This window comes from Protopterus annectens, chromosome 5.part0 (genome assembly GCF_019279795.1).
Source record: "Protopterus annectens isolate FY-2018-M chromosome 5.part0, PAN1.0, whole genome shotgun sequence".
Taxonomy (NCBI): Eukaryota; Metazoa; Chordata; order Ceratodontiformes; family Protopteridae; genus Protopterus; species Protopterus annectens.
In genome coordinates this window covers 1,114,643,120-1,114,667,867 of record NC_056735.1, presented here as the reverse complement: position 1 = coordinate 1,114,667,867, position 24,748 = coordinate 1,114,643,120, and the positions used below count along the sequence as shown (strand labels likewise).

General features: G+C 40.1%; 1 protein-coding gene across 1 annotated transcript in view; it reads right to left on the bottom strand.

Moving 5' to 3' along the window:
- Positions 1-4,036: 4,036 nt before the first annotated feature.
- Positions 4,037-24,748, bottom strand: part of LOC122802063 (complement C1q and tumor necrosis factor-related protein 9B-like) — a 273,178-nt gene continuing 252,466 nt past the window's right edge. Inside the window, exon 4 of the mRNA XM_044071778.1 lies at positions 4,037-4,809. Within this exon, the coding sequence (XP_043927713.1) occupies positions 4,037-4,809 (773 nt within the window). The remainder of the gene's footprint in view (positions 4,810-24,748) is intronic.

Below are 24,748 nucleotides of genomic sequence, written 5' to 3'. Positions count from 1 at the left end.
CATTATGAACTGTGAAATGCCTCCTGGGATATTACCTCCTATGCACAAGTTACAAATGCAGATTTGCACAGAAATGTATTTGGCATTGTTTAAAGCTACATAGTACTCTGTTTCTGTATGGAATGGACACATGACTTCTCTTCAGAAGCGAAGTAGTGATTCTCTTCAGAGTTCGTCTTTATTGTTGTAGCAATTTGACATTCAAAAGAAGACAGCACTCAGGTGGATGATAAAAAACATTTAATTAAATTCAACAAACTAGTTTCACTACTCTTTGTAGCTTCATCATTTCTAGATGAAATCAAACCACATTTCTATTCATATAACTGGAGCAAATCACATACCCAATAATATCACATCAAATTATTAATGAAAATAAGAAATCAAAAGATATCTATGTGCGATATAATACATTCAAATGCATGTAATATACTAGTCGTCAATAAACCAAAACACAAAAAATAAAAGATAAAAAAATCTAAAAAGCGTGCCATTTTCATTCAAAAAAAATTAATGTTAAAAGTGCCCACTGAGACCAGTATAGAACAAGTTCTTCTTATCAAAAAGTTGCCTTAAAAACAATCTGACTTCTGACCACTGAAAATAATCTGGTCAATGCCAATAAATGTGAAATAAACCTCTCAAATTGATGTTTGAATGTTTAAAATGGATGCTTGTGTCTTACATAGAATGTTGTTCATATCTGCAGATATTTGCTCCTTAATGGAAATATGATCTAATAATGGTTTTAAACAGCTCCACAAATTGCAGAAAAGAGTTTAATCAAAGATCCTTTACCAGATACTACGGATCTACCTGCAATGCACAGTGAAATTGGTTTGCAATATTAAAACAAATATTTTATCTTGCCCATATGCTATGAAGGTTTTATGTCTCAACTTTCCAGATTTTCACAGAATGTCCAGATTTTTTACTCATTTGTTTGGTCAGTCCTCAAATTTGTGGTTTTCCAACAAATCACTGAGGAGTGAGGTCACTAAATAATGACATGCATTTCAGTTTCAGAATTCATATCCTTCGGGTAACGCACGATAGCATAAATCTTGTAATTCTAGCAGCTTTCTAAGTTTATAAAAACAACATTTACATTGGTCCCTATTTTGGGGTCTTTGTCCCCTGTTATTCAAGGCTTTGTCCACATTTCTTCAGCTAAGAGATCGATAGTCACATATGGAGGGCAGAGCAACTACAAGGAAAATCAGGTATGTTCTACAATACTTAAGAGGTGTACCTGATTTTCCTTGTATTTTTGCCCCATTTTTCTCAAACCTTCAAACTGTCCAGTTTTAATAGTATTTAAAAAAAGGCAATGGAGATCTTCTTTTCCCCATTGGTTGTTTTCAACAGCACTGATCTGCTGTGCAAGCTGGGAATTTAAGTCCCATACGCATGTGCAGTACATCAACAAACGCAGAAGAATGAGGAAGCAACACAGAGGAACACTACTGTGCCATTATACAAAGACATTATTTAAGAAAAGTAATGTCATTGTATAATAGCAATAACTGACTCATGAATGTGCGCATATGAGGAATTACCCTTGGCTGGCTTTGTTTAATCACTTAAACCATACCAACCTTGGATAAATCCTCAATATACCCACACCCCCCATTGGTTCTTGCTTAAATAAACAGAAGAACAGCAAACTCCATTTGATGTAAATATTCATTAGACCAGTTTTAATTGAAATGATCTAAACCAGGTATTACTAAAACATTTGTTATATTCACCCATTCACAGGCAAGTAACAGAAATAAATGATCTTTATTAACTTATGGTGTGTTTACATTAAATGGCACACTATTATATTTTATTCTATTTTGAATTTGGTAAAAGGGTAGCGCACTGATCCCATTATTCCAATTTTGTACACTATCATATACTCATGAGCATGCACTTGCACATACATTAGCATCATCCACAATCAAAGCAAAATAACCATTTAATGGTCATAATGATAGAATGACCCACATTAAGATTACTGTACCATTCATTTATGTTTGCTAAAAGAGAAACATCAGAACTAAGGTGTTTTCTCTTATATGGTAATGTCAGTCTGTTGTTCTTTTATGGTTTATGTAATAAGTAATTGGAAAAACAATAAAATAAATGTTGGGAAAAAAAGAACTTTATTATAAAGGGCACAATATTGTATATTTTAACAATAACTCATGACTGAGTGTGGATATCACAGAATTTACCCACAGTTGCTGTGATTTCATCATGTGGGTGAAGCCTGAATGATGAAATGAAGCCACCCCTGGGTAAATCCTGTGAAACCCACATCCAGGAGTGAGTTATTGCTATTATACAATGAAATTATTTAAGAAGAAATTGCTTACCTTTCTTAAATAATATCTTTCTATAAAGGTGCTGTAATGCTCCTCAGCATTCTTCCTTGTTTACTGATGTACTGCTCATGCATATGGGACTTAAGTTCCCTTGCTTGCACAGTACACCAGTATCAGCTAGATATTTTCTGAGGGACACTTCAGAAATGCAAAGAAAATAAGGTACATTTCTGATTTTTTTAGTTTTCTACAATGTACATGATTTTTCTTGTATTTTGCTCTGTCCCTCAGCATACACCAATTCAAAGTCTGGCCACTCAATGGTGCATCAACAGATGGACTTTTTTGTATTGGTATATATTGGATTTACACCAGGCACGTTAGTTAGGCTGTCCAATCAACATGCTCAATTTTGAATAGTAATGAGCTGTTATTGAATAATTATCAGTAAACAGCAAAACAAGCATTTCATTCTACATATATGCATATACTGACATAATGAATGTCAAAGAAAAATAACCCACTGTATACTAGCTGTAATGCTTGGGTGTTTTCAAAAGCAGGTTACTGGGATTGTCCTAGAAAGGTCAGAATAGGCTTAGTTATTAATGAAATTGTTTTGTGAATCAGACATACCATCTATTTAGTTATTTGTTAACGTGCATTTAAAAACAAAGTAACTACACTAGGTACAAAAAGGTATGTGGAAATTAAAATTATAGACAAAAAGTTTAGTTCCATTTATAACATGGCAACTGAAAAACAACAAGCATTTCAAAAGATGCCAAGGTAAGACTGGTAAAGCTATTTCAAATATGTCATGTACACACATACATTACAAATGGTGCATGCATGATATAACAGACAATTATAATACCAGTAACAGCTGGTACCTTTTAAGATTATTTGAGCAGTTATATAGGCTTAACAGCCAACTGGGTATTAAGGGTAAGTGCATGCAGTATCTATCACCCCTACCTAAAACAATGAGTAGCTGTACTTACCCAAATGGGATAATGTTAAAAAACAGGAGATGTACATGGCAACATATAAGAAATGAGTATAATATACCAAAGATATGGCCTAACCTCAGAGAGCAACCTTTAAACATTTTTGATGGAGTAGCTAGGAAATGTGAACACTGTCTAGCATAGTGTATTTACCAAATATACTTTAAGATAAGAATTTAAAAAATTGGAAGATAGGGTTTACTTTTGATTTAGTGTCAGTCATTACATGTCTAATACTTCTCAACCTCTTAGCAGAAAAATTCTGGATAGAGCTAAATATAATGGGGGACAAAGGCCCAAAATCTGGGACAGATGCTATTATTAGAAAGTTACTAGAATAACAGGTTTTCAATAACATGCATTTTCAGAAGAATATAAATTTTGATACCTAAATACAATCACTATTTAATAACTGCAATCTTCAATGACTTGCCAGAATGCCAGTTTTATGAAGGACAGACAAAAATATGAGGCAAAAATCTTTACGAAATTTTGGATAGTAAAGAGGTATAACATAGCCTTAGTTAAGCGTCTTGCTGTCATTCTACAATGATTGTTTTTTTTGTACTATTTATAAGAATAAGTAATCTTGTTTACTAATCAGGTAGCTGTATTCTACATTCCATAGTACAATGTAAGCTCATGAGATCACATTCAAAACAGATTTGAGCATATGTTATCAATTTTTTTAATATTAATTGCTAGCACGCAAAATTATGTATTTGCAAATAACAAAAATCCAGTGAAGGTTGTGTCATCATCATTATCTGCATATAATCCATTGTATGCTTCCCCTCCAACAACTTGCAGCCACACCTGGTCTCTAGTTTGTAGATATAAGATGGTGCCTCCAGAGGCCTGATCTTCGGAGCTCTGATAACGATCCATAGTATGAAGCAAAGGTACTCCATTTTTCAGCAGTGCAACCTTTACATTCTTTGTGTACACTGTAATGTGATAGGTAAAATAGTAAGCCCCTTCAAATTCACAGGTAAACTTTCCTGTAGAGGATTCATAATGGTTTTGGCCATTGTAAAAGATTTTATCAAACTTGATTGGTGCACTTGGATTTGGCAGTTTAGAAGATGTCGAAAGGCCAACACTAAATGCACTCTTTGATATGACTGGCATATCACCTTTGATTCCCTGTTCCCCTGTGCTTCCTTTTTCTCCCTTTTCACCCTGAATTCCTAGGCTTCCTTTTAGCCCTATAGGGCCAATAGCTCCCTTAGGACCTTCTCTGCCTGTTGGTCCTATGGGGCCAGGCAAACCAATAAGCCCTGGAGGTCCAGTGTCTCCTTTCTCCCCTGGTGGTCCCTGAGGACCTACATTTCCTTTCAACCCTTGTAGTCCAGGCAGTCCTAATTCTCCCTTTTGACCTTTACTGCCTACCAGTCCCACAATTCCTTGAGGACCCATTTTTCCAGGTGCTCCTCTTTCTCCCTGTTCTCCTCTTTTTCCTTTCTGGCCAGGAGTGCCATCAGTACCTGAAACAAGGAGAAATAACAGTTTAGTTTAGTGGGTATTGCTAGGAGTATAGTCATATCCATATCTATTAGCAGGTCCTACATATCTGGTTACTGCTACTGTATTAGTTATCTGCTAACAGAATTATGCAATGTTAAATGCTCCTTGGAACATCTATATACACATACACACACACACACACACACACACACACACACACACACACACACACACACACACATAGATATAGTGGCCTAGTCCGGTATAAATTTGCACAGACTGTAGATAGAACACTTCAGAACTCAAGAGCTCATCTAAAACCAACATGTTTTGTTTGTGAATTACTATGCAACTGTGCAGTAAGAAAATATTTATTTTGATTTATGTTTTATTTTTTTATCTCTGATTTTTACTGTTATAATAAGATGCAACTGTAAACAATAGTAAACAGAAGCTATTGTATGATGTATGCAGTATTTTAGTGTTAAGAGCACAACTGGTATGGTAGGTCACAGTAAAAACTGTACAAGTTACTTACCCTTGTACAAGGTTAGCTCGGTCTACCTAATTTAATATTTAGTTCCATATAGTTTGTCTGATTTCATCATACAGTTTGACTTGAATTACTAATTGCTTTAATTAATTTGAATTCTGTGGTCACTGATTTAGATTATTCTTTTCTTTTGAAATTCTTTAATCATTTGTAGCTGGGAATGGATTCCTTAAATAAGTATCTTGTCCAGTTTAGTATGTATATAAGGGTTATACCTAATGATGACAATGGCAAATTATGTTCCTCATGTCAAAAGTTGGATGATTTGTTTACTGTTGTTAGTAGTAAATCTAGACTTGCAGATGAGGATTGCATTTTTACAATTTGTACACCTTGGGAAAATGTTGTTACATATATTATTGACTGGGCTGATGAGGCAAATTATAATAAGCAAAGTGTAAGCAGAAAATATTTAGGAAATGAAGTGTCCACTCTCTGTCAAGACAGCTCAACCCCCCATTAAATATGATGCCACCAAAGGCAACTTTGGAATTAAGGATACAAGTATTCAACACTCTGGATTCAGAGTATGTAGAAGACAATAAAAAAGGAAGAAGTTCACAACAAACAACTAGGAGAAAAAAAGAAACTGATTAATGTTGATAATGCAAATAGAATATATATATACTGAAAAGGGCACTGCTGTGCTATGTATCACAAATATTGCTGGGAGTGATATTACAAAACATTTAGTCTACAGAAAAATGACAATTTTTCCAACATAGAAAGTAGAAAAATAGGAACGGGGTAGGTTAAAATGAAAAACAAAAATCAAAATTGATTAAAAAACATTGCTGTAAGAAAAAAGAAGACAAAAACTACAGCTGGCAACATGGTTCAAGCTGTGGAACTATGAAGACAGGGATGAGAACTGTATGCTTGCCAATAAAATAAGAAATGAAAATAGTGAGATTAATAAGACTATAGGTGATGAAGATAACTCCTTTGTAACAATAGATAGAGCAGTCATTACTGAATTAGAAGTGGAAGATTCTTTAGAGCTGGTCAGAAATGAGATTCAATTATTAGAGGGACTAATACTTACTGTAATGTCCACATAATATCCCACTGAACTGCCACCAAATAATATGACTTCCCCTACTATGCTGGATCAGTAACTAAGGAGCTTCAAGCTTCACTACTGACTCCACTGTCAGACTGTCACTTTCACAATTTCACAATTGTCCCCTAAGTGCACAACAGGAACATGCTCTATAACCTGGGACTAGACTTTATACTTCTATCCAACCCTAATGTAACTCCATATTGCACATTTCAGACCAATGTGCCCCAGTTTATGACCTCTGATACACTCACACTTAAATAAGTTAACTCTCACATATCCAAACACTTCTGGGAATGCCTGACACAGATTTCCACCTGTGCCCCTTATTCAAAATAATATGATAATACTGCCACCAGAGTGTCTTTATGCCCTTTTAAAGGGATATCCAATTATGAAAATTAGATATTAAAACAAACAGTAGTAAATAACCTAAGCAGCAGTAGCCCAGGAAGTTATCAAGACAAGTATAAGCACTCTCCAATCACTAAAGGAAACACTGATTGACCAGCCACAATGTAAGTTAATAAAAATATTTAATAATGAACAAAATGATTAAAAGTATAAAACAGTAATTTCCAATAAATAAACACAACTCAATCACCAGGAAAATGAAATCAATACTGTAGGATAGAAATCCAATATTCAGAAAGCTCTAACTGATCTGATTAGTTATAATTTTCTTATCTGACTAAAGAACACTATCTCTGATCTAAACTAAATTATTACAACAGAGCAAAGGTACACTTACAGTTCTTGGTGAGTCCTTTTGGGTATCTACTACATACTACATATGTGAACTACAACAGGCTGTTATAACTGGCAACTTGCAACTGAACTAACTGTTAGCTGTCTTCAGCAGGCTCTTTTATAGACTAGCCTAACTGTCACAACTGTTCTAGTTCTAATTTTCATTTCATATTTTGAAAATCAAGCAACAGCTGTTTACTAAAGTTCTTTCCTGTTCAGCTTCTGACAGTAACACATAGCAACTGTCAACATTCCGATGACATCATCTGCAGATCAGCTGAATCATAGACAGTTTGCTTTTAGAATCTTTCTTCACAATCGTGCAGTTAAAAATGTAAAAGGATACCGTTCAAGTCTTTAAAACATTCTGTACAAACAGATAAGTCAATATGTAAGAACTTATTTACAATTTCAAAGCCAGTCATGTTGGCATATAATACACAGGTTAAACAGAAGTTATGTACAAAACCTCAGCCAGACATGCTAGCACAAATAACAGTGTCTAATTTGTTCACATCCCCTCCATGACTCAAGCACAATTTTCAAGTGACCCTTGAAAAACAACACTTGAGAAAAATGAGTCTGTCTGGGAATATCAACCCATTCCTCTCCTGGACAATCCATCTGCATTGGCATTATTAACCCCACTTCAATGTTGTATTGTCATGTCATATACTTGCAACCTTAGGCTCCACCAAGTAACTTGGCATTTTGCTTGCTAACTCTAGCCACGTTGAATGATCTGTGAGTACAGTGAATTTTCTTCCATAAAGATAGGGCTGCAGCTTCTGCAATGCCCATACTATGGATAGACACTTTCTCCACAGCTGCATAACATTCTTCCATAGGTTGAAGTCTACAACTAACATATACCACTGGGTGCTCTTCTCCTTCTGAGGATACCTGGCTGAGTACAGCCCACACCCCATAATTTGATGTAGCTACTTGCACAACAAATTCCTTACTATAATCAGGGTTGGCTAACACATGGGGTGTTCCCAAAATCTTTAAGTTTTTGGAATGTCTGTTCACAATCTGTGATCTATCCACACTATCTTATCTGATTTATTTTTCCCAGTTAGGTCAGTAAGGAATACAGCTATTGTACTATAATTGGGCATAGATTTTCTATAGTACCATACTGTTTCTAGAAATGCTCTCACTTGCTTTTTAGTAACAGGAACTTGCCAAGCTTGAATAGCTTCCACTTTGATGGGTTCGGGCCTAATTTTACCACTACCCACTCTGTGTTCTAAGTGACCTTTGCCATACCAACCTGACACTTACTGGGTTTAATGGCTAGTCCTGCCCTTTTTAATCTACGCAAGACCTCCCTAACATGTTGAAGGTGCTCTTGCCAGGAATGGCTATAAATAGCAATGCCATTCAAGTATGCCACAGCATAATCTCCTGCTCCTACTAAGACACAATCTACCAGTCTCTGGAAAGTTGCTTGGGCATTTTTCATTCCAAAGAGTACCCTTGTAAATTCATACAACCCAAAAGGAATTACAAAAGCTGACCTCTCTTTAGCCATGGGAGTCAAGGGTACCTGCCAGTATCCCTTGGTCAGATCAATATTGGTTAGATACCTAACCCCACGTAGCTGTTCTAAGGCTTCATCTTGGCATGGGGTATGCATCTGACTCTGTATAACTGTATAATTTCCTATAGTCTACACAGAACTTAACACCACCATCCTTCTTTAGTACCAGCACTACTGGGGAAGCCCATGGACTATTGGATTCCTGAATTATCCCCAGTTCTAGCATTTCCCTTATCTCCTCCTTCAGAGTCTGTTTAACTCTCTCAGGCACTCTATAAGGAACCTGCTTGACAGCTATCTGGGGTCTTGTGTCCATATGGTGCTGCACTAAGTCAGTGCACCCAGGTTTCCCTGTGAACATGTCTCCAAATTCCTTTAATACTGTTCTTATCTCTCTGACTCAGTTAGGAATTAACTGCTGTGATATGGCTCTCTCTTTCACATAGGTGTCAGTCCTAGCCTCCCCAAGAAGATCAGATACCATTATCGCCTTCCACCTCTTCCTGCTATCCACTCTGAATGCTCAGTACTAGGGCTTCCCTATCATGATAAGTTTTCATCATATTGCCATGGTACGATTTGTATCCTTGTCTTCTACCTACTAGGTTTACCATGTAGTTCATGTCAATGACTTTCCTTACCACTTCAAAGGGTCCCTCCCAAGCTGCTTATAATTTATGTCTGACAGGAACAAGTACCATAACCTTCTGTCCCTCTGTATACTCTCGGACATGAGCATCCTTATAGTGCCAAATAAACCTTTTTCTGCAGTTAGGCTAATGCTAAGTTCTCTTGGGACAAACCCAAGAGCTTTTTAAGTCTTGTCCTGAAGTTAAGGACATATGCAACAGACTGCTTTGTAAGATTCACTCTCACCTTCTCACTCAGATCAAATCTAAAGGCCTCGTCACCTTATGCCCGTATAACAACTCAAAGGGTTAAAATCCTGGAGATTCCTGTGGTACTTCCCTATATGGAAATAATAGATGGGGAAAATACTTGTCCCATTCCCTTTTAAACTGGTCTGTAAATGCCCGTAGCATAGCCTTTATTGCAGAGTTTAACCTCTCCACAAAACCATTACTCTGGGGATGGTAAGTGGTGGTTTTAGATGTATCACATCACAATGCATCCACAAATAAATCAGCATGTCTGACATGAAATTGGCACCTTGATCAGTCAGTACCTTCCTTGGAAAACCTACCCTGCTGAAAATTTCTAGTAAAGGGTTTGCTACCTTCTCTGCCTCAAAAGATGACAGGGCTACTGCCTCAGTGTATCTGGTAGCATAATCTGCTACCACCAGGATATATGTCTTCCTTGTAGAACTTGAAGTATTGAAGGGTCCCACAATATCCATGGCCACTGTCTGAAACGGCTCTTCGATAAGAGGCAAAGGCATTAACAGAGACTTAACCATGTCTCCTGCCTTGCCAATATTGTTGCACTGTTCACAAGTCCTACAATATCATATTTCAGCCTTTACAGTTCCATGCCAATAAGAATTCTGCATAATACATCTCCTAGTACATTTTATACCCATATGACCTGAAAAAGAGATGTCATGTACTATGGCCAAAAGTGGAAGATGGTAAGCTCTAGGCACTACCAACTGCTGTATTACCTCACCTTCTGGCCCACCTTCAGGAGTCCACTCTCTATACAGCAAACCTTTGCACCAGTATATAGACTCCCCTCTTCCTTGAGCCTCAGGTGCTTCCTTATCCATCTCTCTCAAGTTTTGTAATATAGGGTCCATTAGCTGAGCCTGTCTCAACTCAACTTTTGCAACTCTCCCAAGTTCCCCTTCTACAAGTAGTCTAGTAACTTCCAACAGCTGTGCCTCACTGTCAGTCTGGGTACTACCACTCACCTCCATCCTTGCAGTCACTGTGTCCAAGGGAACATCAGTGCCTGCCAGCAGCTGTCGCTCACTTTCAGATGTACTGCTACAGGATAGCTCCTTTTCTGAAACAGCCACTACACCAGTCCCACCTTCAGGTATGAGAACTGTCTAGGTCTCCCCCTCTCTAAGGGTAAAAATCTCCACTTCATGCCAGCTCTGTCTCTCATTTTCCTCAGCTACTAAACGTTTGACCTCCAGTTCATACTAACACTGTTTCTCCTCAGCCTCTAGTTCATATTGACACTGTTTCTCCTTAGCCTCCAGATGTCACATTCAATCCTCAGCCTCCAGTTCATATCAGTGCTGCTTCTCCCTTTCCTCAGCATCCAGTTGTTTGGCTTCTAGGTGCAGTCTGTCTTCAGTCTCCAGTCATTTGGCCTCCAGTTCATATTGTTGTGGCTTCTCCACAGCCTCCAGGCACAGTCTTTCTAACTCCAGACAAGTTTTCAGGTCCTCTAAAGAAAAGGCGGACTGTTCTGTCTTGGCAGGCTGCACATTCCCAATGCCAAATTGGATATCCTCTGAATGGCTGGTCTGAGATGAAGCTGCAACTAATGCTGAAATCATTGCTTCCTTACTCAGGCTGGCATGCACCAGACTTCTGGCTTCACATTCCTTGGCCAACTGGTTCTTTGTCAGCTTATTATAGTCTTCTGCTGACATCTTTGCCTGCTATCCCTGACTAACTAAAAATAAAAAAAAAAAAACTGTGGCAGACAGAGTCTGTATGTTTACTTTGTGGCTGTCAAGAGTGCACAGCTCAATGACAACTACTCACAGGCTACTGAAGTCCAATTAAATATTCCACACCTCTTTCATCAATTAATGTGACCTCCAGATAATATCCCACTGAACTGCCACCAAATAATGTGAGATCCCCTACTATCCTGGGTCAGTAACTAAGGAGCTTCATCCTCACTACTGACTTCAGTGTGAGACTGTCGCTTAAACAGGTGTAATGTTTCACAATTTTCCCCTAAGTGCACAACAGAAACACACTCTATAACCTAGGACTGGACTGTATACTTCTGTCCAACCCTAATGTAACTCCTTATTACACACTCCAGGGCAATGTGTCCCAGTTTAAGACCTCTGATACGCTCACACTTAAATAAATTAAATCTTACACATCCAAACACTTCTGGGAAAGCCTGACATAGATTTCCAGGTGTGTCCCTTCCTCAAAATAATACGGTAATGCTGCCACCAATCAGTGTTTCGTCATGCCCTTTTAAAGGGGGGTGGGATCTAATTATGAAAATTAGATATTAAAACAAAAAGAAGAAAATGTCCTAAGCAGCCATACTTTTGATGTGACCCAGGAAGTTATCAAGGCAAGTATAAGCTCTCTCAAATCACTAAAGAAAACACTGCTTGACCAGCCACATGTAAGTTAATAAAAATAGGTAATAATGACAAAATGATTAAAAGTATAAAATAGTTAATTTCCGATAAACAAATAGAACTCAATCACCAGGAAAATGAAATCAATACAGTAGGATAGAAATCCAACATTCAGAAAAACTCTAACTGATCTGATTAGTTATGATTTTCCTGTCTCCAACATTCAGAAAAACTCTAACTGATCTGATTAGTTATGATTTTCCTGTCTGAAAAAAAACTAAGGGTAATACTGCTCAATGCCAGAAGTCTAAACCTCAAGATGCACGCCCTCGAAGCCCTCCTCAGTATGGAGAACATTGATGTCTGTGCTGTGACTGAAACCTGGTTCAAGGCTCCTGAGAGCACCCCAGCACTATCAGGTTATACCTCATATAATGCGTTCCGGCCCCAAAATCCGGACCGAACCACAAAAGGAGGGTGAGTATCCATATTCATAAAGGATACCCACACCTCCAGGTTAGTGGCAACGCACGAAGCATCGGAGACCATCCAGGTGCAATTAACCATAGGTAAAACTGCCCTACAGTTTGTAGCATGCTACAGACCACCCTCTCAAACTCAGGAAACCCACACAGCCTTCCTGAAGACACTGGAGAGTATGAATGTCTCTTCAAACACCATCATATTGGGTGACTTCAACTACCCAAACATAGACTGGGAACATTACTCAAGCCCCAACACCCTAGCCCAAAGGATCCTGGAGTTCATAAACTCAAACGCTATGGAACAACTAGTCACCATTCCCACAAGAGGAGAAAATATACTAGACCTGATCATCACAAACATGGGGACAAAATGCTCCACACCGGAAGTATATCCCTCATTGATGAGATCAGACCATAAATTAATCTCACTGGAGATCCACATCCCGCCCCCAACCCCAGCAAAAAAGACCACAGTGAAGAACTTCTCAAAAGCAAACTTCACACTTCTTAAGACTGGAGTGGTATCCTTCAAGGCCCCCGAGCCAGTGGAAACCACAACCCACGCTGCTGAAACCCTTACAAATGCCTTCTACGAGCACCTCCAGGAATGTATGGATCAAGCAATCCCTAATAAAATCAAGACCCTTTCCACTAAAGGCAGGCGCCCGGTCTGGTGGACCCCAGCCATAAACAAACTCTACAACAAGAGGAGAAAGCTACTACATGACAGAGCAAAATCCCTAAAAGGGAAGGCATCTCTGATCACTACTAACAAAAAACTATGATCACTCATAAAATCATCCAAGGCCAACTTTGAGAGAAAAATCGCTAATGACACAAAAGACAATCATAAGGCCTTCTTTAGCTATGTTAGAAACCTGGGTGGAAACTCCCAGATATGCTCAGAATTAGTCCAAAATGATACAAAAATCACTGAACCCACAGACATTGACAACATACTGGCAGACAGGTTCAGTGCTAATTTCTCCCCTCCCTCCCCCCAAAAGGAGAAATATCTATCCCACCAGAGTCTAGCCTCCCAAACATCTCAGATGCCCAGGTGAGAGCTGCTCTCTAAAGCAAAAAACACAGCATCAATGGGACCGGACGGTGTCCCCGGCTGTGTGCTACACGAACTCAATGAGGAACTAAACCCACACATAAGGCTGCTGTTTAATCTTAGCCTTACTACAGGATACACTCCAAAGAATGGCGATGGCAACTGTGGTCCCACTCCACAAAGGCGGTGCTTCTACGGACCCTGAAATTACCGCCCCATAAGCTTGATGAGCCTTGTCTGCAAAGCTATGGAGAGGATCATAATGGAACTCATAAATAAAGACATTGGGGACCTACAGACACTGGATCCTACCCAATTTGGCTTTGTCAAGGGCAGATCCTGCCTCTTGAACTTGGTCGACTTTTTCAAACAGTCACTAAGGCCATTGATGAGGGTAAGGCAGTTCACACAGCCTACCTTGACCTAGCAAAAGCGTCGACACAATACCCCACTCAGGCATCATAGAAAAGCTCACCAGCTTAGATGTAAACCCATATGTCACAAGATGGGTTGCAAACTGGCTCAAGGACAGAACCCACAGGGTTAGAGTTGCTGGTGCCATGTCAGACTCTAAGCCGGTCACGAGCGGTGTCCCACAGGGCTCAGTCCTGGGCCCCCTCTTGTTCGGCATTTATTTTTCTGAAGTGCAGGCAAACATAGGGGGATTGTGGCTGACAAAATTTGCAGATGACTGCAAACTGGGCACCATAATTGACACTCCATCAGGCACAGACATCCTCCAGAGAGGTCTCATAGAAATGGATAACTGGTGCCAGAGCCATGGCCTTAAGCTAAATGCCAAAAATGTATAGTCATACCCTTTGGGAAAAACAAGGTAACCCCTAATTACCACATAGGTGGTAATCCATTAAACACGGAAGACATTATCAGGGACCTGGGGACCCAAGTTGACAGTAACCTCTCTTTGACACTCACATTGCCAAAGTGGTTAGGAAGACCTTCTACATTGCCCACCTGATCATGAAGGGATTCACATCCAGATCAGGAGAGGTCATTGTACCCTGTACTCTTCACTTATCAGACCAATGATTGAGTACAACGCCCATTCGAATGTACCTTACCCGACACCTGCAGCAGTTGGAAAGACCCCAAAAGTTCCTCACCAAAAGGATAAAGGGGCTCAAACATATGTCATACGCTGCCCGACTGAAGAAACTCCAGCTCTATTCAGTCGCATACCGTCTGCTCAGAGGTGATCTGTGCCTGACATACAAGGCCATGTCCAACCCGGAATTAATGGACATGCTCCACCTCAAAAAATCCAAATCCACCAGAGCCACAAGAGCAAGAGACTTAAACCTCAACAAGGATATAAATAGGACGTGCTGGAGGGACAGATTCATCACCCAGAGACTCCCTACACTATGGAACAGAATCCCAGTCCATGTGAGGCAGAGCCCCTCACTGACTCTGTTCAAGGGAAATCTTGACGAGTGGATGGGAGATCGTAGGTTTACCCCGGGAATCATCTCTGTGCCACTGCTGGACAGAGGCACAACAAACTAATGGGTATAGTATTCTCATCCTAAGGGGTGGTGAAAGCCACACACACTCTGGCTAGGCTTATAAATGCCCTAGGGCAGATAGCCTAGTATGAACCTATGAACCTATGAACCTATGAACACTGTCCCTGATCTAAACTAAATTATTACAACAACAGAGCAAAGGTAGGCTTGCAGTTCTTTTATGAGTCCTTTTTGGATATCAACTGCACAGTACATCTCTGAACTGCAACAGGCTGTTATAACTGACAACTGAATGGACTGTTAACTGTCTTCAGTGGGCTCTTTTATAGATTAGCCTAACTGTCACAACTGTTCCAGTTCCAATTTTCATTTCATATTTTGAAAAGCAGCCAACAGCTGTTTACTAAAGTTCCTTCCTGTCTTTCAGTTTCTGCCAGTAACATATAACAACTGTCAACATTCTGATGACACCATCTGCAGATAAGCTGAATCTGACAGTTTGCCTTTAGCCTAGCCCATAGGATTACCCTGGCATTGTGCCACCTGACCTTAGTTCCCAGTGCTTCTGTCGAGTAAAGCCACTGGAGTGATCCCTGGGGAGAATTTTCTATTTCCCATCCACTCATCAAGATTTCTCAAAGAGGGCCAGTGAGGTGCTCTGCTAGACATGTATGGGAAGTCTATTCTATAGCATGGGCAGTCTCTGTGTTATGAAACTGTTCCTCTAGCATGTTCTGTTGCTTGTGGTAATGAGGCTGAGGTCTCTGAAGCATGTGGTACGGAAGGATTGGGATTTCTTCAGATGTAGCATTTCTAACAGAGCTGGGTCAGGCATAGCTTTGTACGTCAAGCAGAGATCGCCTCTAAGTAGGCGATATGAGACAGAGAATAGTTGAGTTTTTTTTAGTCTGTCCATATAGGACAAATGTTTAAAGCCTAGGCTCCTCTTTGTGAGGAACTTTTGCGGCCTCTCCAGTTGTTGCAGGTGTTTTTTGAGGTACATGCCAAATAGGGTATTGTACTCAATGGCTGACCTAATGAGGGAAGAGTAGAGGGAGACAATGACCTCTTTCTTCTTGGATGCAAAACCCTTACTAATGAAATGTGCCACATAAAAGGACCTTCTGACCACAGTGGCAATGTGGTGGTCAAAAAAGAGGTTGCTGTCAACCTATTTTCCCAGATCTCTTATAACAACTCCTGTATTCAGTGGACTACCATTGATGTGGTATTTCATGGGAACCAGGTTTTTCTTAAAGGGGATGATGACACATTTTTTGGCATTGAGCTTAAGGCCATGGTTCTGACACCAGTCATTGATCTCAGTGAGGCCTTTCTGTAGGATGTCAACATCACTTGGGGAGTTGATAGCCCCTAACTTGCAATCGTCTGTGAACTTTGTCAGCCAGAGTCCCTTTGTGTTGGCCTGGACTTCAGAGAAGTAGATACCAAACAGTAGAGGATCCAGGACTGAACCCTGTGGGACTCCACTCGTGACTGGTCAGCAGTATGACTTGGAGTCAGCTACTTTCACACTGTGGGTTCTACCTGTGAGCCAGTTTGCAACCAACCTAGTGATATAGGGGTTGATGCCTAGCTTAGTGAGTTTTTCTATGATTCCTGAGTGGTGAATGGTATCAAAGGCCTTGGCCAGATCAAGGTAGGCTGTATGAACCACCTTGCCTTCATCCACAGCTCTGGTGACTGACTCAAAGAAGTTGAGCAGGCATGATCTATCCTTCACAAAACCAAACTGTGTGGGATCCAGAGTTTGGAGATTCCCTATATCCTTGTTTATTAGGTCCATGATGATGCATTCCATAGCTTTGCATATCAGACTAGTCAGGCTAATGGGGCAATAGCTCCCCAGTTCCCAGGGTCTGTAGTCACTCCTCCTTTGCGGAGAGGGATGACTGTAGCAGTATGCCATTCAGTAGGGACAAAGCCTGAGGTGATGCTGTGATTGAACAGGGCACACAGGTGAGGTGCCAGTTCACTCTGTAGTTCATGTAGAACACAGCCAGGGATATTGTCAGGTCTGATAGAAGCTGTTTTCTTGCCCTTAGACACTGCTGTACTGTTTAAACCTGCGCAACAATAATACTGGGTGCCTAGCAATCTACTGGTATTGTGACTGGTCCCTTGGGGGGGGGGAGATAAAGTTGCCACTGAATCTGTCGGCCAGAATATTGGCAATATCTGTTGGCTCAATATAGGAGGTACCATTGTGCAGTAGCTCAGAGAAAATCTGGGTATTGCCGTGGAGATTCTTTACATAACTATAGAAGGCCTTGTGGTTGTCTTTACTATCTGCTGCAATTCTGTTTTCATGGCTATCTTTACAGGATTTGATGAGGGATCTCAACTTTTTGTTGAGGCTGATAAGGGAGTTTTTCCAGTCTTGGGACTTCACCTTATTCCACATCAGTTTCCTCCTTCTGTTGTAGAGTTTGTTTTTGGTAGGGACTACCAGATTGGCTTCCTTTTTTTGGAGGAGGGCGTCTTGGTTCTATTGGGTATGGCAAGATCCATGCATTTGTGTACGCGTTCATACAGTGCATTGGTGTATGATTTGGCAGTCCTGCAACTATCTCCATTTGCATGGGTGCAGTGAAGTTAGCCACCTCTGTTTTTAGGAGCCCAAAGTTAGCTTTGGAGAAGTTTTTCATGGGGGTTACTTGTGCAGGGGGTGGGAGGGATGTGGATTTTCAAGGTGATTAGTTTGTGGTCGGATCTAACCAGGGAGGAGTTGACTATTGGTGTAGAACAACTGTTGCCCATGTTAGTAATAACCAGGTCAAGGATGTTGCCACCTCTAGTGGGGGTAAGAAGCTGGTCCAGGGCACTGGAATTAATTAATTCCAGGAAACATTGGGCTAGTGTATTGGTACTTGAGTAGTTTTCCCAGTTAATGGAGGGGTAGTTAAAGTCACCCAGTATGAGTGTGTTAGGTTGGACCTTAATATTCTCCAGGGTGCTTAGAAACATGGAGTGTGAGTCTTGGGACATGGTTGGGGTCCTATAGCAGGCTATGACCTGAATCACTGTCTTACCCAATGTTGGCTGCCCCTGAAGTATCTCAGATGTGTTATGTTGGGCTACCAGTCTGGAGGTGTGCACATCCTTTATGAATATGGAAACACCACCGACTTTGGAGCTTCAGTCCAAGTTCTGGGGCCAAAAGGTGTGGAATGAGTTATAGCCTGGTAGTGCAGGGGTGCTTTCTGCTGACTTGAACCAGGTCTCCATTACAGCACAAATGTCGATATTCTAAATTTTAAGGAGTGTGTCAAGCAAGTGCATTTTGAGATTTAGACTTCTAGCGTTGAGCAGCATGACCCTCAGATTGCATTTGTTTGTAGTTGTTGCAGTGATAATTTGGTCTTTGGAACACCGCCTAAAAAAGGCACTATAGGGCTGGCAAGAGCCTTGGCCAGTATCTGAAAGCCCAGACTTGTTTGCACATTCCCAAAGCAAGCTTGGCTCAGATCAGCTTATTCACAGCTACCTGAGGTCTATTTATGTGCATCTATTGACAAACACACTCTTGGATTACTAAAATTCATACTGCTAAGAGTAACTCAGCCTCATTGACATACAAAATGTTTAAGTCTGATTTTGTGTGAATATGATCAGATGAGTTACGCAGCAAGTATTTTGGAAAATTGCAAAAATTCTCAATTAAGATAAAAATAGTAACATAGCTATACATTATTGACAAGCAGTACATATTCAATTTGTAGAACAATTATTGCCAGGAGAAATGTAATTTTCATTGATTTGACAATTAGGTGCACTTAATCTATGTTAATACTTATGAGCTGAGTGTTATTCATAAATGGGAATTTATAACAGATGTACTGAAAATGTGTGGGGAAGGACCACTGATAGCAATGTGAAAGATAAATGGTAGCATCATTTTTAGCCTTTGTTGATTATGCTGTAGAATGTACAGTGTACATGATATTACTACTCAATTTTAAATGAATGAATTATGTGCTGCAGTTCATCAATGTATTGTGTGGTCAGAATGCATGCTGCATACTGTAAACAAGATTTGTCACCCATGAGTAAGAAGTCATGGCCGTATAAAACTAGAAAAGTGGTAAGGGAAGGATTTCACCTCCAATAGCAACGCCGTAAGACAGCAGTCTAGCAATAAGTATTTGCAGTACTATTATACATTTCTGGATGATGCTGTACAGGTTAATATTATACACTTTTAACCAGGTCAAGTTTGATTTGCAGTGGCGTAAATACTTTTGTACTCAATCCTTGGATTTATTTGTTTTGAAAGTAGGCTGCTTTCATTGCTGTGATGCTTAGCTGGTGAGTGTATCAAGGCTGAGCACGTTACTGTGTGCTGTTTTAGGTTGATGATGGCTACAGCAGCAGGGGTCCAGATGGAGAAAGGATCATTTCCTCTATGAGATCAGAATACTCATGACAGCCCTTACAAGTATGACAAACTCCTTTCTGGAAAAGGGGAACCCAAACAAGCAGAGAGGACAAAGGCCTGGAACCAAGTGGTTATGGAAATAAATGCTGTTGATGGAAGGAATCACACATTATCACAGTTCAAAAAGAGGGCCAGTGATATGGCAGGACACACCAGAGCAAAGGCAAGGCAGAAAGCAACTGCTAGTAGCACTACTGGGGGGAGGGGGGTGACCTTTACTGAAACACTTATTCCTTTAATACCTGATGTGGAGTGCCTCATCTGCATTCATAGGATGACTACAAAACAGAAGAGGATGGCACAGGCATAATCAGAGGTGATGTGCGTTAGCTATTACCTACATCTGCAGCAGCAAAGGAGATCTGCTTGGGAAGATTAGTTTGACCTCTGTAACATATTTATAAAACAGAATGACTGCTCAGGTGAAATGACTGCATATAACACATGATATTTATTATAAACAGGTGAATCCTCCATTTCTCCAAAAAATGACATTGAAAAGAGTGTGCACGGTAAGCATCCTTCGCACCTTATTACACAGCATACAGCAGTGTACTCAAGTATGTAAGGGGTAATATCCCTCACAGGGACAACAGCAGAAATAAGCACTTCCACTGCAACAGGAAATTTAGAAGACAGCAGCAGCAGAATGGCTGTTGCTGGTGATGAGAAAAACATAGTTATATTCATGAGGCAGGCTTTGGAAAGTGGCACACAGTCACCAGGTTCATAGCAGGATCTCACAACCCACAAGTGACACTGTATCACAAATGCAAGTACATGAGGGCATTACATTAGAGGTTATACAGGGAGAAAATCCATGCACCTCAACACCAGTGTCTCCAGAACCACAGGAACACCTTCTGGATGACAGCAGAAACTCAGAGGTAATAGTGACCAGTGTTATACCTTTACAAAGCAGTCCCGGGCACAGGGACATGTGCAGACACAAAGCATTGGTCGCCCTGCAGTAAATGTGCTGTAACATTGCTAAGGCTTAGTGCACTGGTACAGATTGTCAGCTTCAAATGGTCAGACACCTCCAGGGTGTATGTGAGGATTTCCAACACTACATAGTAATGGTAGAGAGTACTGATAATGCCATGACCACCAGGTAGTGTAACACACACAGCAGCTATGTTCAATTCCATTCATACACCAGTGAGGACCTACCAGACTTAAAACAGGAGTCGGTGTTGGAGGGGGAAGAGGGGGGATACAATACAGACATGCTGGGGCATGTAATGTCATACTACAATGCATCTCAGTAAAGTACTGGAAATAATAGAGGGCAACAAATACAACAGAATTCATGTAGACCAAGTAAGCATTCATCTACATGTAGCAGAACCTATTGATTGAGGTCTGAGTCCTGCAGGACTTTGAGATCAATGTTTGTAGGATCACCTACATCCAGTAGGTCACATCATCACAGCAAGTCAGCATCTAGCTCACAAGACAGCCCCTCCTGTACATCACATATATCTTTACCTGCCTTATCTTTATGAGATGCTGCATGTGGCACGTGTCAGGCCACACATTCTAGGTACTTCACATATGAAATATTGCATTTCCCTACCATGCCTTTCAGTACACTGATGTCAATGTTTAACTTAAATGGCAAATATAAAAGAGAAAGAGAATGTAAAATATATATCGATATTAATACAGAATATGAGAAGTGAATGAACATGTCTGTGCACAATGTAACCCAGTATTAAGATAATTTCAATGTGCATGTATTTAATTTTTTAATGGTAATGCTTACAATAAAAGAAAATAATCTGAAAAAGGTGAAGGGCATAACATGCAAAATGTTTTGTTTAACACCAATAAGCCCCATTAAATATCATAAGATTCAGTTCACTAGTTGTAAATTTGCAACTTACACAGAACAGGCTAAGAATAATACACAGTATTAAGAAGGTAACATTTATTTTATTATTTTATTTATTTTATTTTATTTTATTTAAATTTGTTGACCGGGAGTGTCCGACTGGACATAGGTCCATTTTCAGCAGAGGCCCGGGGAGAAAAGCTCCACAGTTAAAATAAACAGACAGTATATACATTGGATTACATAGTGAATAACAATTTACATAGCAATTACTTACAACATATTTACAGATGAGTACATCAGTAGACAACTAGAATCTTTATCTGTGAAGTGCATACCAGACATTAACAAATGTTACAAGAAGAAGTTCCTGCTGTATAATAAGTACTGGCTTATGAGCATCTGAGCTTGCTATAATCAAGGTAGTTAGTGGAGTGGAAAGAAAGGTAGTGGTTGGATGGGGTGGATGATATTAGAGTGGGAGTTGCAAGGGCATAGCCAGCATGTTTTTAGTTCGTTTTTTAGTAAAGTTTTGAAGTGGGTGCATGATGGTATGGAGGTAATTGTGGGTGGGAGTGTGTTCTATAATTTGGCTATGGCGCAAGAGAATAGTGCTTCACCAGCAGAGTTATTGGCTTTAGTGATCTGCAAGTGATTTTTGCTGCTGGATCTTAGTGGTCTGGTGGTGCGATAGGGTTGGAGTAGATTCTGGAGGGATGGGACATTTAGTGGATGGTTTACTAGTTTGTGGGCGAGTGAGAATTGATACCACTGAAGGAGGTGAGGGAGTTCAAGCCAGCCCAGTTCAGCAAGTGAGAGACAGCAGTGACTACGGTAGGATGCCCCTGTGGCGAATTTGGCGATTTTGTTATAGCAGGTCTCTAGCTTGTTTAGATCACATTGCCTTAGGTTGGTATATATTGGAGAGGCATAAAGTAGGGTGGAGATAAGGTGGGAATTTGCTACTGAAATCTTTGCTTTGGTGAGAAATTGCTTATTTCTGTATAATGCTCCTAGTTTTTTGTGGACTTTTTTATAGTCATGGATATGTGAATGTCAAATTTTAGTTTATTGTCTATTTCCACACCTAGCAATTTGGTGTATTCTGTTGGGTATATAGTGGTGTTGTCTTTTGCCATGATGTTAAAGTGAGAGTTGTTTTGAGTATGTTTGGTGGGTTGGAAGATGAGTAGTTTAGTTATGTTTGGGTTGAGTATTAATCGGGCATCAGATAACCATGTTTCAACAGAGGAAAAGGCTTCCTGTGTGACTTTTTGCAGTTTTGGTAGGGACTGGGCTGAGCAGATGATGGTCGAGTCATCTGCGTATTGTATGAGTGTGCCATGTTTGGTGGCAGAGGCTAGATTATTGGTGTAAACAGAGAAGAGTAGGGGTCCAAGGATGGATCCTTGGGGAACCCCTATGGAGACAGGTAGTTGGGGAGATATGTCATTCTGCCATATAACAGATTGTTGGCGGTCAGACAGGTAACTCTGAAACCAGTTGGTGACCGATTGTGAGAAGGATAGGTTATTGAGGACAGAGATAAGTTGTTTGTGTGGGACCATGTCAAATGCTTTAGATAGGTCTAGGAAAGTAGCAGAGGAGAGATAGCCATTGTTTTTTTGCTGAAGGATAGTGTTAGTAAAGGAGAGTAAGGCAGTGGTGGTGCTATGGTTTGGTCGGAAACCATGCTGAGTACTGGAAAGGAGGTTGTTAGTAATGAGGTAGTCTGAGACCTGAGAGTGTATGCATCTCTCTAGTATTTTGGAGAGAGGAGAGAGAATAGCTATGGGGCGGTAATTGGTTAGTTCTGTGGAGGGTCCGCCTTTGTGGAGGGGAATTATATGTGATACTTTCCACAGTGTGGGAACGTAACTTTCTGACAGAGATTGGTTAATCAAGATGGATACTGGGTAGGCCAGAGCATCAGCTGCGATTTGTAGGTATTCACTTGTGAGGCTGTCTGCTGCTAATTTGGTGGGTTTAAGTTTAGTTAAGAGTTTTTTTGTGCTGGAGGTAGGTACAGGAGAAAAAGAGAAGGCAGAGGGGAGATTACTAGTTGAAGATGTGGGTTGGAGGGGAGGGGGGTTGTGTTGTTTAGCTAGTGATAGTATGGTTTGGGTGAAGTGTGTGTTGAATGAGGTAGCAATATTTTCTGAGGAGTGAGGGATGTTAGGAGGAGGGGTACTGACTTTACCTGGGTGGAGGATGGAGTTTATGGAGGACCAGAATTGTTTGGGGCTGTGTTGTGAGGAGACTAGGGCAGACTAGTAGTATTGGGATTTGTCCTGTTTTATTAGCTTTTTGACTCAAAATGGACTCAACATGGACTTGAAAAAATATATTACATGAGTCTCCTACCATCAACACTAGCACTGTTGGCACATCACCCTCAGCACTGCAAAAATATTTCTAGGGCGAGAAGTTGGAGTATGATAAAATGAATTAATCGAATATTCAGTACCTTAACAAAGAATAGTAAATAATTTATCATAGGTAAAAATGAAGGAACATTGCTTAAACTGGAGAAAAAAAACACATGATACATTTTCTGTTCCTGCCCAGGGTATGCACTCATGTACATGTAAGCCTTAGAAATTAGAATACATACAGTTTTGAGAAATCAAATTAGTTAACTACTCAAATGACACTATTTAATAAATTCCCATTTCTGAAGATTGATTCCTTAAGCAACATATTTTCAGCAAGACTGAAAAAAAAAAGAAACCATTCCTTACATGATCCCATTAGAAATCACTGAACAGATTTCCATGAAAAGACAGGCAACACTTTATAAATAGTAATAGCATTAAATGCACTGGAAAAATTGATTTAAAGATAAGAAGGAATATCGGATGAAAGTCACATTAGACCATGCAACACACATCATACCCCATACACATCACTGTATGCACCAGCTATACTCTATGTATTTTTCATAAGAAAAGAAACACAACTTGAATGTTGTGGTCCACAGTTCTGAAATAGATGACACCTCTTTATCTGCATAGCCATTTACCATACATGAGCCTGCTATATGGGATCCCTTATTACTACTGCCAGCTGACCATCATTAATAATAGTAGGACGTGCACAGGGATCTGCAGTGACAGCACAGATTACTTCACCACCACACCAGTGTATGATCATGTTGTGCAGAATGCAACATGCAATAAACATCCTGCATGCAATAGCTGGGTCATACTAAAGGGCAACCACAGACTTATCTAGGTATCTGAAACAGGCTTTTAACATGCCAAACACTCTCTTGATGACAATACGAGTCTGGGAAAGGTCTGTATTAAAATTATTTTTTGCAGGTTTCTCATTGGTGTCATGAGCCAAGACTCCAGTGGATATCCTGCATTACCTGAAAAACAGAACAAAAAAGAGAAAGAGGGGGAGACAAAACAAAATAAAAGTGGTTTAGTATTAAACAATACATTTTACTAAGAATAACTAATTG